This window comes from Aethalodelphis obliquidens, unplaced genomic scaffold, assembly GCF_003676395.1.
Source record: "Aethalodelphis obliquidens isolate GAN/ISIS:26980383/991018 unplaced genomic scaffold, ASM367639v1 scaffold9, whole genome shotgun sequence".
NCBI lineage: Eukaryota > Metazoa > Chordata > Mammalia > Artiodactyla > Delphinidae > Aethalodelphis > Aethalodelphis obliquidens.
This window is the reverse complement of record NW_020837953.1, coordinates 30,550,530-30,563,044: the sequence shown is the minus strand read 5'-3', so window position 1 is coordinate 30,563,044 and position 12,515 is coordinate 30,550,530. Positions and strand designations below refer to the sequence as shown.

Sequence of the window (12,515 nt, the reverse complement as noted above, 5' to 3'; positions counted from 1 at the left end):
TTGATATAGCACCCTGCCACCCTTCAAGCTATGGCTTGTTACTTATAACACTTATTGCTCCCTGTCATCACATTTTATATGAGTTTATTTTCTGTCTTCCCCATTACAAGTGAGCTCTTCAAGAAAAGGAATTGTGTCTTTTTTCCCCACGGCTGTTTAAGTGCCAAGTATGTAAAAGATGGCCAGCATTTATTGAAATAATTACTAAGTGAATGAATTAATGAATGAATAAAACTTGGCCAAGGCCACATAGCTAGTAAGCATCATTTGGAACTAAAACTAAGATCTGTCTAATGCAAATGTGCACCTGCTACGATACACAGTAACCCCAGAACTATCCTGTGAGGTGGGTGCCATGATTTGCCTCACTTAGCAGAAGGGGAAGCAGGGTTGGAGAAGGGAAATGACTTGCCCCCTGCGTCACATAGGGAGTCCATGGCAAAGTCAGCTGACATCTGGATTCCAGCACCAGGTGCAGTCAGGGACAGGCACATGACCCCAACCCGCAGCAGGAACGTCTAGGAGAGGAAGTTCAAGGAGTCCGATGCTGACAGTGCACTCTGCCCACATGCTGACTGCAAAGGCTTCTGGGACGTCTGGGTTCAAACTGCCTTTCAAGCTGTTTCATGCCTCTGCCTTTGCCCAGCTGCCCCAGCATGGAGTGCGCTTCCTCCCTGACCTCCCCGGCTCCCACTTGTTCTTGGAGACCCAACTTCAGCTTCACCTTCTCCAAGAGGTCTTCTCTGACCCCGTAGCTCCCTCAGTCCAGCTCTGTTGTGGTGTTTGAATGAATAAATGAGTGAATGAATGAACGAATAGCATTTATCCACTTTTATTCATTCATTCATTCAACCATAAATATTTACCAAGTTCTACTTTGTGCCAAGCACTGAGGATACAGCCACTGGTCCTTGTTCTCAAGAGGCCTGAGCCTAGAAGGGAGACAGTGGACAAAAGGGCCTGTGACCTCACTGGCCAGTGAAGTAGGGGTTAGTTACCCTTTGATGAGCAGAAGGGGAGTGTTCCTGGCAGAGGGCTGAGAAGAGGCAAGATGTTCAGCATGGCTGGAGCACCAGTGGTGGGTAAAGAAAGGCGGGGGTGGAATGGGCGGAGGAAGATCTGCACAGCCCTGACGCAAAAACTGTTTTTCCAGCTGAACAGAGCAAGGTGATAAGAACATCCCGATGGAAGAATTAGTGGGGCAGGTGGGAGTGGGGCAGACCTTCCTGGTTTGGGCAGAGCTGGCCGGGCGGGTTCCTTCCCCAACACACATACCCTAGCTGATGCCCCCCCGCCACCCTGGAGGTGGAGGCAAGCAGAGACTTGGGACCCTTCAGGCTAGTGCAGGTGACCAAAAGCCAGGATTACTAGGAGACCTAACAGAATGTCTTCTCACAGATTTGCTTAGAGTTAGCCACAAGAAAACCTGGGCCTTCCCAGGTCCCCAAACTGTCCAGCCAGAAACAGACTTGCAGCTAGTCTGTCTTCGTGCTGAGTGATCTTGGGCTGGTTACTTAACTTCTCTGAGCATCAGTTTTCTCATCTGTAAAAAACACTGGGCAGGGGGGCTTCCCTGGTGGCGCAGTGGTTGAGAGTCCGCCTGCCGATGCAGGGGACACGGGTTCGTGGCCCGGTCTGGGAAGATCCCACATGCCGCAGAGCGGCTGGGCCCATGAGCCATGGCCGCTGAGCCTGTGCATCCGGAGCCTGTGCTCTGCAACGGGAGAGGCCACAACAGTGAGAGGCCCGCGTACCGCAAAAAACAAAAAAACAAACAAAAAAAACCCACTGGGCAGGGACTTCCCTGGTGGTCCAGTAGTTAAGAATCCGCCTTCCAATGCAGGGGACATGGGTTCAATCCCTGGTTGGGGAATTAAGATCCCACGTGCCGCGGGCAACTAAGCCTGCACACTCTAGAGCCGGCACACTGCAACTAGAGAGAAGCCCGCGTGCCACAACGAAGACCCAATGCAGCCAAATAAATAAATATTAAACAACAACAACAGCAACACTGGGCAGACTAACACCTACTCACAAGGTTGTGTAAGGAGGAAATGTGATGATATGATGGTTTGCATTAGTGAGAACTTTTCATTAGTGAGAACTATTCATCCGTTGGGGTGGCTTCCCACTGCCAATTTGCCACAACAAGTTAAACTGGTAACACCCGCCCACAGTGGGATAGTGGGATTAAACCAACAGGCAAGCTGTTTGGGACCGACCGGAGCTCCAGCCTTTATGTCCTGGGTGTCAAGAAGGCCAGACTGGAAAGAGTGGAGTACATCTTGAATGCAGATGTACCTGCTTTACCCTTGCCCCTAATCCAAGTGGGACCTGACCACTTAGCCCTGGTCCTTTGGGAACTTGCTTTGCGGTCCCCTTTTGTGACATCAAGGGGTAATGAAGAGTGAGACAAATCTGGATGTGAGGCCCAGCCCTACTGTGACCCGAGACGAGCCACACATCTGAGCTTCAGTCTCCTCAGCTCTAAAATGGGCACACTCTGGCCTGCTCAAAGGGTTGCTGTCCCAGAGCATAAGGAACTGACCATCTCACCTCATTAATGTTAGCTGTCCAGTTCACAAGCAAACTGCACTCCCTCTGGAATCGCAGTGGTCTGCTGCCTGTGTGCAAGTCCCTCTCTGGGCCCTGGGGCCCTGTGCAGGCAGGAGGGGAGGAAGCAGTGGGTGCTGTTGAACGTTGACCCTGAACACTGAACGGGAGGCCCCAGGCCAGGGCCAGTGGGGGTCCAGGAAAGGGGCACCTTGCGGGGAAAGAGCACCTATAAACCAACTTTCTTCAGGGGTGTCTCCGGGTCCAGCAGCAGCAGGGGCCCGACTGGGGGACTAATAGAGAGTGGGGCTGCAGAGAGAAGCCACCCCAACGGATGAATACAGTGGACGCTCTGGTGCTGCTGGTCCCAGGCCAGTGCACGTTTGGTTATCGGTCCTCCCTAGTCCTTCTCCCCACATTATCTAGGTTAATCTCTTCATCCTTGAAGTAAGGGCTATCATCTCCATTTTACAGAGGAGGAAACTGAGGCTCGGAGCAAGGAAGTGACTTGTCCAGGTGTTTCCACCGGGCCCGGTGGTTTCCTCGGGGTCCGGGCCCACCCCCGGTGCTGAAGACGCCCCAGGTTCTCCAGTCCCGGGTCTGGGTGGCTCAGCGGCCGCCCTGAGGCGGGGGCGGGGCCCTGCCACTGGGCGGGGGCGGGGCCGCATAGTTGGTGGCTGGGCCCCGGGAGGCCAGACGTCCGACATGGAGGCGGGGGGCTGCCGCTACCAGTTTCGGATCGCGCTGCTGGGGGACGCGGCCGTGGGCAAGACATCGCTGCTGCGGCGCTACATGGCGGGCGCGCCTGGGATCCCGGAACCCGAACCGGAGCTCGAGTCGGTGCCCACGGTGGGCGTCGAGTTCTACAGCCGCACTCTGCAGCTGCGGGCCGGGCCGCGCGTGAAGCTGCAGCTCTGGGACACGGCGGGCCAAGAGCGCTTCAGGTGCGCGGTGGGTGGGAGGTGGGGCGGGGAAGGACGAGAAGGGGCTGGCGTGAGGGGCCTCTGGCTGGGGCGGGGTCAGTACTGGTCCACCTGGGCATGGGGATCCCTCAGAGGGGTCAGCCTCAGTGGCCCAAGTAGAGAGCTGGGGGTCTCTGCCCTGGGCCTGGGTCCTTCACTCTTGAGTCCTTCATCCTACACATAACAGCAGGTTGGGACTTCCCTGGCGGTCCAGTAGTTAAGAAACTGCCTTCCAACGCAGGGGGCACGGGTTCGATCCCTGGTGGGGGAACTAAGATCCCGCATGACTCCTGGCGCGGCCAAACAAACCAAAACCACAAAAAACAAACAAACAAAAATAAAGACCTGGCGCCCTCCCCAGAGGGATGTTCGATATTGAAACTTGGAGGCATGAATGACCTGGGTGCTGAGAGAGCCCACAAGAGATCAGAGAGGGAGGTGTAAAGGAGATGTGAGAGGAAGAGAGATTCGTGTTGGCCATGAAGGATGTGTAGGAGTTTGCCAGGCAGAGAGTGGGGAAAAAAAAGGCCTGAGATCAGGAAAACATGAGGCTTCCTCTAGGAATGGAGGAATGGTCAGGAGTGTACGGGAATCAAACTGCTGACTAACTGGGGAGCACACAGTCACTTGGGAGAGACAGATACGGGGAAAGAGAAGCACAGGGCAGTGTGAAATGAGCTTTGGGGGTGTGAGGCAGTCAGTGTACAGAGGGCGTGGTCTTGCATCGGGTGTCTTGAAGGCATAAGCCCCTCCCAACTTACTCCCTCCCACCGTCAGGTGCATCACCAGGTCCTTTTACCGGAATCTGGTGGGTGTCCTGCTGGTCTTTGATGTGACAAACAGGAAGTCCTTTGAACACATCCAAGACTGGCACCAGGAGGTCATGGCCACTCAGGGCCCCGACAAGGCGATCTTCCTGCTGGTTGGCCACAAGAGTGACCTGCAGAGCACCCGTTGTGTCTCGGCCCAGGAGGCAGAGGAGCTGGCTGCTTCCCTGGGCATGGCCTTCATGGAGACCTCCGCCAAAAATAACTGCAACGTGGACCTGGCCTTCAACACCCTCACTGATGCCATCCAGCAGGCCCTGCAGCAGGGGGACATCAAACTGGAGGAGGACTGGGGGGGTGTCCGGCTCATCCAGAACACCCAAATCCCCAGGCCCCCCAGCAGCACACAGCACCCGGGCCCATGCAAGTGTTGACTCTGGGAGGGAAAGGGTTAAAGCAGTGTGGACCTCATAAGTGGTGGTGAGATGGGGAGTGTTAGTATCTCTCTGGAGGGCATATGGCAGAATCTATCCTGAGGGTTAATATAAACAGTATCCTGGTACAGTCTTGTCTCCTGGATTTGGGGGTCTCAAGAGCTCAGCCCCTTTCTACTAGAAAGATCTAAGAGGCCAGGTGTGCAACTTCCTGTCCTTGAGCCTGTTTCCTCCATGGTCAGAGAAACTCATAGAAGATCCTGCCTCACAGGGGGTTGTGGGCACGAATGAGATGATGAATGGGCTACGCTCAGCCAGAGCCTCCCACACAATGAGACTCGAATGGCAAGAACTGTCATCACTGCTCTTTCCTCCCTTGTCCGGGATGTGGCCATTTCTGGCAGTGTCCCTGGGCTCAGATGCTGAACCACTCAGCGTTTGGACGCTGCTGCACAGGCCAGGACAGGTGCAGGGAATTTCAGGCTGAGCCAGCCTTGGAGCCTTCTTAGGTCCTCAGGTTTGGATGAGAAAGTGTGCCCTCAAACCCAGGTTGCTGCCCAGTGCCCCTACTCCAAAGCCAGGGACTGGATCTGGATCTGAGAGGCAGGGATGAATATGAACAGCTCATCTGTTGGGCACACGGTGGACACTGTGATTAGCCACCAAGATCTCCCCTCCTCCCCACTGCACCTCCCAGCTGCTGGGAGTGCTGCCTGGTGGTGGAGCTCAGTTTAATCTCTCTGGGAACTGCCCACCCATCCGGGGCAGCCCACAATCCAGCGTCAATCTGTTCGATCTATTGTGGGGCGGGGGCACTATTCAAAGGCCTGGCCCTCTTGTCTCAACTCTGGACAACTCTGAAGGAAAAACCCAGCTTCATCACTCTCCATGGGGTCACTTGAAGCCACTGTTACGACAACATCACAGCTAAATTCTCATGCTCAATCCTTTCTTCCCTTCCTCCCCGCAAGCAAGCATTGACCTCAAGAATCCCCTTGTAAAAGTCTGCACACTGAGTTCCCACGCAGAATCTGCCTCCTGGGGAACTTAAGCTGCAGCAGAAACTGCTAGGCACAAGATGTCCAGCAGCAATGCAGGAAGGCTTTATGGAAGGAAGGATCTCAGCAGGTGTAGAGGGGGTATCTTGGGGGTGTCATTGTGCCAGCAGGCACGGGCAGGGCATGGGCAGTTGCCACAGCAGAAAGAGCACAACCGGGCTTCCCTGGTGGCGCAGTGGTTGAGAGTCCGCCTGCCGATGCAGGGGACACGGGTTCGTGCCCCGGTCCGGGAAGATACCACATGCCGCGGAGCGGCTGGGCCCGTGAGCCATGGCCGCTGAGCCTGCGCGTCCGGAGCCTGTGCTCCACAACGGGAGAGGCCACAACAGTGAGAGGCCCGCGTACCGCAAAAAAAAAAAAAAAAAGCTTTAAAATGAGCATCGGGAATTCCCTGGTGGTCCAGTGGTTAGGACTCTGGGCTTTCACTGCCGCGGGCCCCAGTTCAATCCCTGGTCGGGAAACTAAGATTCTGCAAGCTGCGTGTGTGGCCAAAAAATAAATAAATAAAATAAAATGAGCATCTACTCTGATCTGGGCTCTGGGAATACAGCAGTGAACATGACAGAAAAGCAGTCCTAGGGTCTAGTGGAAGAGAAAAAACCTGTAAGTGGAACTAAATGATTTCCAGTTATAAGTGCTATGAAGACCACAGATCTGGAAGATGGGCCTGAGGGTGATGGGGGCCTCCTTTAGAGCAGGTGGTCAAGGAAGGCCTCTCTCAAGAGATGGCCTTTGATCTGAGACCTGGAGGAGGAGGAGGAAGAGCTGAGCTAAGAGTAGAGATCTAGGCAGAAGGAACAGTATCCAGCATTGATTGGGCACTTCTTATAGTATTATTATTCCATTTTACTGATGTTGAGACTGAGGCCTAGAGAAGTTAAATGAAACCAGTAAGTGAGGGAGGAGCCCTGAGGCAAGGGAGAGCTGGGCTCTTTCTAGGAATTTACTGGAGATCTGAGTGCTAGAATGAAGTGAAGCAGCAGGGACTGACCCTCAACTTGGTCTGTGTTTTCTCATCTCCCAGAGCTTCCCCGGACAGGAGTATAGGTCTACTAAACTGAAGCTTCTTTGGGAGATGAGCAGCTGGTCCTGAGGATGGTGGGGATTTGGCTGTCAGGTGCTCAAAAAAAAAAAAAAAAAAAAAAAAATCCCCAAGTCCCTGGAGAAAGAAAGAAAAAACTGAGCTTCTCCCCTCTCAGAATCCTGGCCGACTGTGGAAGAACCAGCCTGAAGGCCCTGCCCACCCAGGGCAAGGTCCACCAACAAGGACGAGATGTTGCCCGTTGTTTCCAACTGCCTCCCTTGAGGAATGTTCAGCAGACTGTAGTCACACATCTCTCTCAGCCTCAGTTTCCCATCTATAAAATGGGGATAATAATAGTTTATGTCTCACAGGGTTGTTGTGAAGATTAATGTATTATGTGAATTCCTACAATATGTATGGGCTCACACGCTGTGACCTATTTCTATTGCTTATTATATTATTATTATTACTATTACTATTATTTCTATGACTTATTATTAACCGTGAAGCAACCTTGTAGGTCAGGCTGATCTTGTACATTTCAAAGACAGGAACCTAAAGTCCAGGAGGGGAAACTGACGTGGCTCAGTCAGTAAACCCCAGGCCAGCTCACTGTTCCAACAGCCTTGTCCACCACCTCAGGCCAGGCCCAGAAGGTCCTACCTTATGCTTTAAGGCTGTGATCCCACACTCACAAGCACCATCAGTGCGGCAAAACCTCTGGAGACTGTAAATGGCTTTAATGAGTGATTCTGACCCAGCAGTAGGAAGCAGCCCTGCCCAGCCCACTAACTAGAGGCAAGGCACAGAATAGGACTGGAGAATGGGGAAGTGGCCGAGAGGGGCATGCCCTCCTGAGGGCTGCCCACTGTTCAGAAGTAGGCGCCCTCTCTCCTGGGAACAGGCCCCGCACCCCGTTTGCCATCACTGTCGTGGCTCAGGCTCCGCGGTCTCTAGTGTAGATGGTGCCACCCCTCTTGAGGGTCTCAGGCCTGTAGGGTGTGACTTAGCATCCACATTGCCCCAGGGGATCTTTTTAAAATACAGATTTGACCTGCCTGCCGCCCTCCTAGAATCCTTCCCTGGCTCCCCCTGCCTACAGGGTAAAATCCGATCCCTTTCCCCCCAGTCCAATCTGATCTGGTCCTACAGCATCTCCACCCACTTTGCCCAGGTTCCCAACCACCTGCAGCCCTGGGCTTTGCACATGCGGTTTCCTTTGCAGGGAAGGCCCCAACACTTTCCCCTCTCCCTGTATTATCTGATCTGCCTGCACCACTCAGAAAAAGATCACCTCCTAACCATCGCATTATCCCAGCTGCCAAAAACAGGGCAAGCTTTGTGGTCAAAACTGGTTTTGAATCTCAGCTCTACTATGTACAGCTGTGGGACCCTGGTGAACCCACTTCATCTCTGTAAGCCTCAGTGGACTCATCTGTAAGTTGGGGATAATAATACCTAACTCAAAGGTTTTAGAAAGGATTAGATGACAAATCAAAGGCAGTACTTGTCACACACAGGAATTCACAAGATGGACGTCCCCTTCTTCCCCTGAGGGTTTTACTATTAATCACTTTTAGGGAACAGAGACTACCAAAGTACACACTTTGGGGAAATAACAAGGATTCCAGACTCTAACAAAGCTCTTAAAAGATCCGGACCCCCTTCCAGAGATACGGGCTGGGCTCTGCTTTCTTACCAAGAGTGGCGTTCCAGAATCGTCCCTTCAGGTCTATCCCCAGGTTATTCTGAGCAAGCAAAGCTAGCTCTCCAAGGCAGCACCCTGGCCAAATCCTCCAACCATAGCAGTATGGACAAGGTCAGGCTACCTGGCCTCCAAGGCTTTCCATGAGCTGCTTCCTCAGCCTGAAAACCTTGCAGTCCAGGCTTGAATCCATCCCCTTTGCCCTTTAGAAGGAACAGAGCCAAAAGTCTGCCACCCATGGGGCCCTTTCTGACAACAATGCCTGCTCTGGGAGCCACTGAAACCTAGTGGATGAAGAGGGAAGACCCATCCCACCCACACTGCACAGGCTGGAACGGAAGCAATCTAGGTGGGAACCCAGATCTATCCTCTGCCTCTGAGTCTCAGTCTCTTCATGGTGAAATAAGAATGAGTCCTACCTCACAGGTTTGTTAGAGGATTAAATATGACGACGTGTGTTAAGTGCCTAATAAATGTTAAGTTCCTTCTGCCAACAAACCCCCTCTGTGTCTTTCATGTGTCCTTCCCGTGCCTGGAATGACCTTCCTCCATATCTGTCAAAACTCTGTTCACCCTTCAAGGCTTAGTCCAGCCTAACATACCAGTTCCTTCTCTGAGCCTTCAGGGCACTAACAAGTTGGCTCTCTTTGCAGATTTCAGGCACTGTTGTACCTTTTTGCCCCACTAGAGGGTAGCTCTTCAAGGCCAGGGCTGATTCCCTTGGGGAGGCTGCCTTTGGCAGGGGAACGCGGGGCTTTTTAATACCATTAGGGAAAATTTAAAACAGAACCAAGAGTAAAGAAACTAACGCAGATGTAGAGAACGGACGTGTGGACACGGGGTTGGGGGGGAGGGTGGGGCGGGAAGGGGAGGGTGGGATGAACTGGGAGATTAGGCTTGACATAAATACGCTACCACGTGTAAAATAGCTAGCTAGTGGGAACCTGCTGTATAGCACAGGGAACTCAGCTTGGTGCTCTGTGATGACCTAGATGGGTGGGATGTGCAGGGGAGGGAGGTCCAAGAGGAAGGAGATATTATGTATACATATAGCTGATTCACTTCACTGTACAGCAGAAACTAACATGACATTGTAAAGCAATTATACTCCAATAAAAAAAAAAACTAGTATAAAGTAGTTTGAAGAACTTCTTGTACTCATAACTCAGCTTCAACAAATACCAGCAGGAATGGCCAGTCTTGTTTTACTCTCCCTTCTCTTTATTAATGTTATTCTTAGGATCCTGGCCCTGGAGGGGGAACTAGTGCTCGGTCTGTGGTTGACAGGTGTGGGAGGATTTCTCCAGGGCCCCTGGCTGGGACATGTCCCATGGAAGTCCCAGTGTTGGGAGAGGCAAGCCTCACACTGCACAGCCCTCCCTCCTGTCGGTACAGACCTAGGGCTGGGACTCAGGCCAGCAGAGAGAAGGAAGGACATCCTCGCATATGGGGGCTGTGGTCTGCCGCCCACGGTCTTTCAAGCTACACCTGGGGACTTCTCAGGATCGGTACAGGGCCTCTATTTTGTGGAAGTCCTGCTTCTGTCCTGAAGGGACTCAGTTCTGCATGGTGGTTTCAAATGGCACTCTGTCCCAGAGGCTTCACTAAGCCTGGGTCTGGGCTTATCCTGGGGAGCCTAGACCCAAAAGCCCCTGATTGCCTTTGGGTTCTGGCTCTACGTCTCTCACTGCAAGTCTGAGCCAGCCCCAGACCACGTGGTTTATGCTTCGGTTCTGGGCTCACTTCTCCTCCTGGCTGGTCTCCTGCACCACGTGGATCCTCTCTGGCAGTACCAGTTCCACATCCTCCTCCTAGGAGGCCCAAATGTGGACAAACCATCCTTGTTGAGACACTACGTGGAGGGCATCTTTGTCGAGGGCGTCGCCCAGGCAGTGGCGGTGGACTTCTCAGTGCCCTTCATGGAGGCAGAGCCTGGGGGTCCAGCTGGCCAGGAAAGGTCACCACCCACGCCTGAGGGGGCGAGCCCACCCATCAGGAAGAGAAGGGGCGTTGGTGGCCATGACAAAGATGAACTCTGGACCAAGAGCACAGGTCTGAGTCCTGGCCTACCCTGTGACCACGGGCAGGCCACATGATCTCTCCAGACCTCGATATCCTTACCTGTAAAATAAGAGGCTACACTGGTGACTCTGAGGGCCTTTCCTAACTATAGGGAACTGTGAGAGCTTAGTCCAGCTCTGTCTTCCTCCTCCCTGCTTCACCTCATGCAAGAGGGGCCCCCTCCAGGACGGCTTCATCCCAGATGGCTTCTTCTGTGTCCTCAAAACTCACGCCCTTTTTTGTGACCACCTCCTACACCTGCCTTTTGGTTCATTCTTTCTCAGGAAAACCTCAAGCCTTATTCCTTTACCTTTAGTCCAAATTAACTGCAGCCAACTTCTTGGTCCCCCTCCTGCCTGCTTCCAATTCCACTGGCAGCCAGAGCAAGGTTTTTAACATGTAGATATAATCACGTCAATCCTCCGTCTAAAACTTTACTGGCTCCCCATTACCTGTGCAGTGGTTTTCAAACGTTTTGTTTATATGCCTGTTTTTAGCGTCAGAATCTTCTTGTCAGATGGGATCTTTCTCACAGCCCTGAAATCCTCCACAAGTAAAAGAGAGATTGCTCAGGCTGAAGAGAGGTGGGAAGCCCAGAGCCAGCCTGCTGGGCCTCCCACACTATGTACCACCTCCCCCCGCCCCCCGCAAGACACACACATGGCGGCCTCCAAAGCATGAGCACTGGACCCCATCACTAGGCCTGAGGGCTGTCCACCCCCAAGCTTACCCTGCTCATCTCCGGCCATTCTCTCCTCATGTGGCACCTTGTGCTTTAGCCACAGTGATGCAGTGACTTCTTTATACCTCTGGACCTTTGCATGCGCTGTCACTCCCACCTCTGTCCCCACAGGACCTGGTGAGATAGTTTAGAGCACAGTTAAGAGTGCAGGTTCTGGAGTCAGAGGGACTTGGTTGAAATCTCAGCACCAACACTACTACCTGTGTGATCTTTTTTTAAAATTAATTAATTAATTAATTTTTGGCTGTGTTGGGTCTTCGTTGCTGCGTGCGGGCTTTCTCTAGTTGTGGCAAGTGGGGCCTACTCTTTGTTGCAGTGCGCAGGCTTCTCATTGCAGTGGCCTCTCTTGTTGCAGAGCACGGGCTCTAGGTGCGCAGGCTTCAATAGTTGTGGCACGTGGGTTCAGTAGTTGTGGCGCACGGGCTTAGTTGCTTCGCGGCATGTGGGATCTTCCCGGACCAGGGCTCGAACAGGGAAGAACAGGGAAGAATCCGCCTGCCTGGTTGGCAGGCAGATTCTTAACCACTGCGCCACCAGGGAAGTCCTACCTGTGTGATCTTGAGTAAATTACTTAAACTCTAAATTTTAGTTTCCTCATTGGAAAATGGGATTAAATGAGATATTGCAAACAAAGTGCTTGACAAACACTTGTTTCTTCACGTCTGTTGGGAAAACAAGCTTATCCACAGAAGGTGCTTAGCATAAAACATGGCACTTAATACGGACTCTTACCAAGACCCTCCCAACACTGGAGCACAGGAATTCACCAGCCCTGCCACCCCTTGGGCTCCTCAGCATATATTAAGTCCTACGTGTGCTCAGACTATGCTGGGCTCCGGGAATCAGGTGGGCCTGGTTACTTAGCAAGATAGAGGGCGTCGTGCCCAGGGCGAGGGGCTGAGCTGCCCCAGGCACCGAGTCAGAAGACTCCCCACAAATCACCGGGTGACACCCCACTCTCCAGTACCCCCACCTCCAGTAACCACTTAAACAGCTGTCGGATTTCCCCCTTCTCTCCATTTCGTCACAAATACCTCAGTCCAGGCAACAACCTTCTCAGGAACCTCTGCTTCCACAAATGCCCTCTCTTCCCCCTCCACTGTCTGGCCAGAGTGAGCTTTTCAAAACATCAACCTGAACGATCATGCTTCTGCTTAAAATCCTTCAATGGCTCCTGCTACTTTTGGGTAACGGCCACTCTTTGCTGGG

At 52.8% G+C, this 12,515-nt stretch overlaps 1 protein-coding gene across 1 annotated transcript; it reads left to right on the top strand.

Moving 5' to 3' along the window:
• The first annotated feature begins 3,234 nt into the window (after nt 1-3,234).
• Nucleotides 3,235-4,846, top strand: RAB42 (RAB42, member RAS oncogene family). Its single transcript, XM_027109431.1, has 2 exons — nt 3,235-3,497; nt 4,293-4,846. Exons 1-2 carry the CDS (start codon nt 3,259-3,261, stop codon nt 4,714-4,716), a joined length of 663 nt encoding a protein of 220 aa, XP_026965232.1. The 5' UTR covers nt 3,235-3,258; the 3' UTR covers nt 4,717-4,846.
• The last annotated feature ends 7,669 nt before the right edge of the window (nt 4,847-12,515 follow it).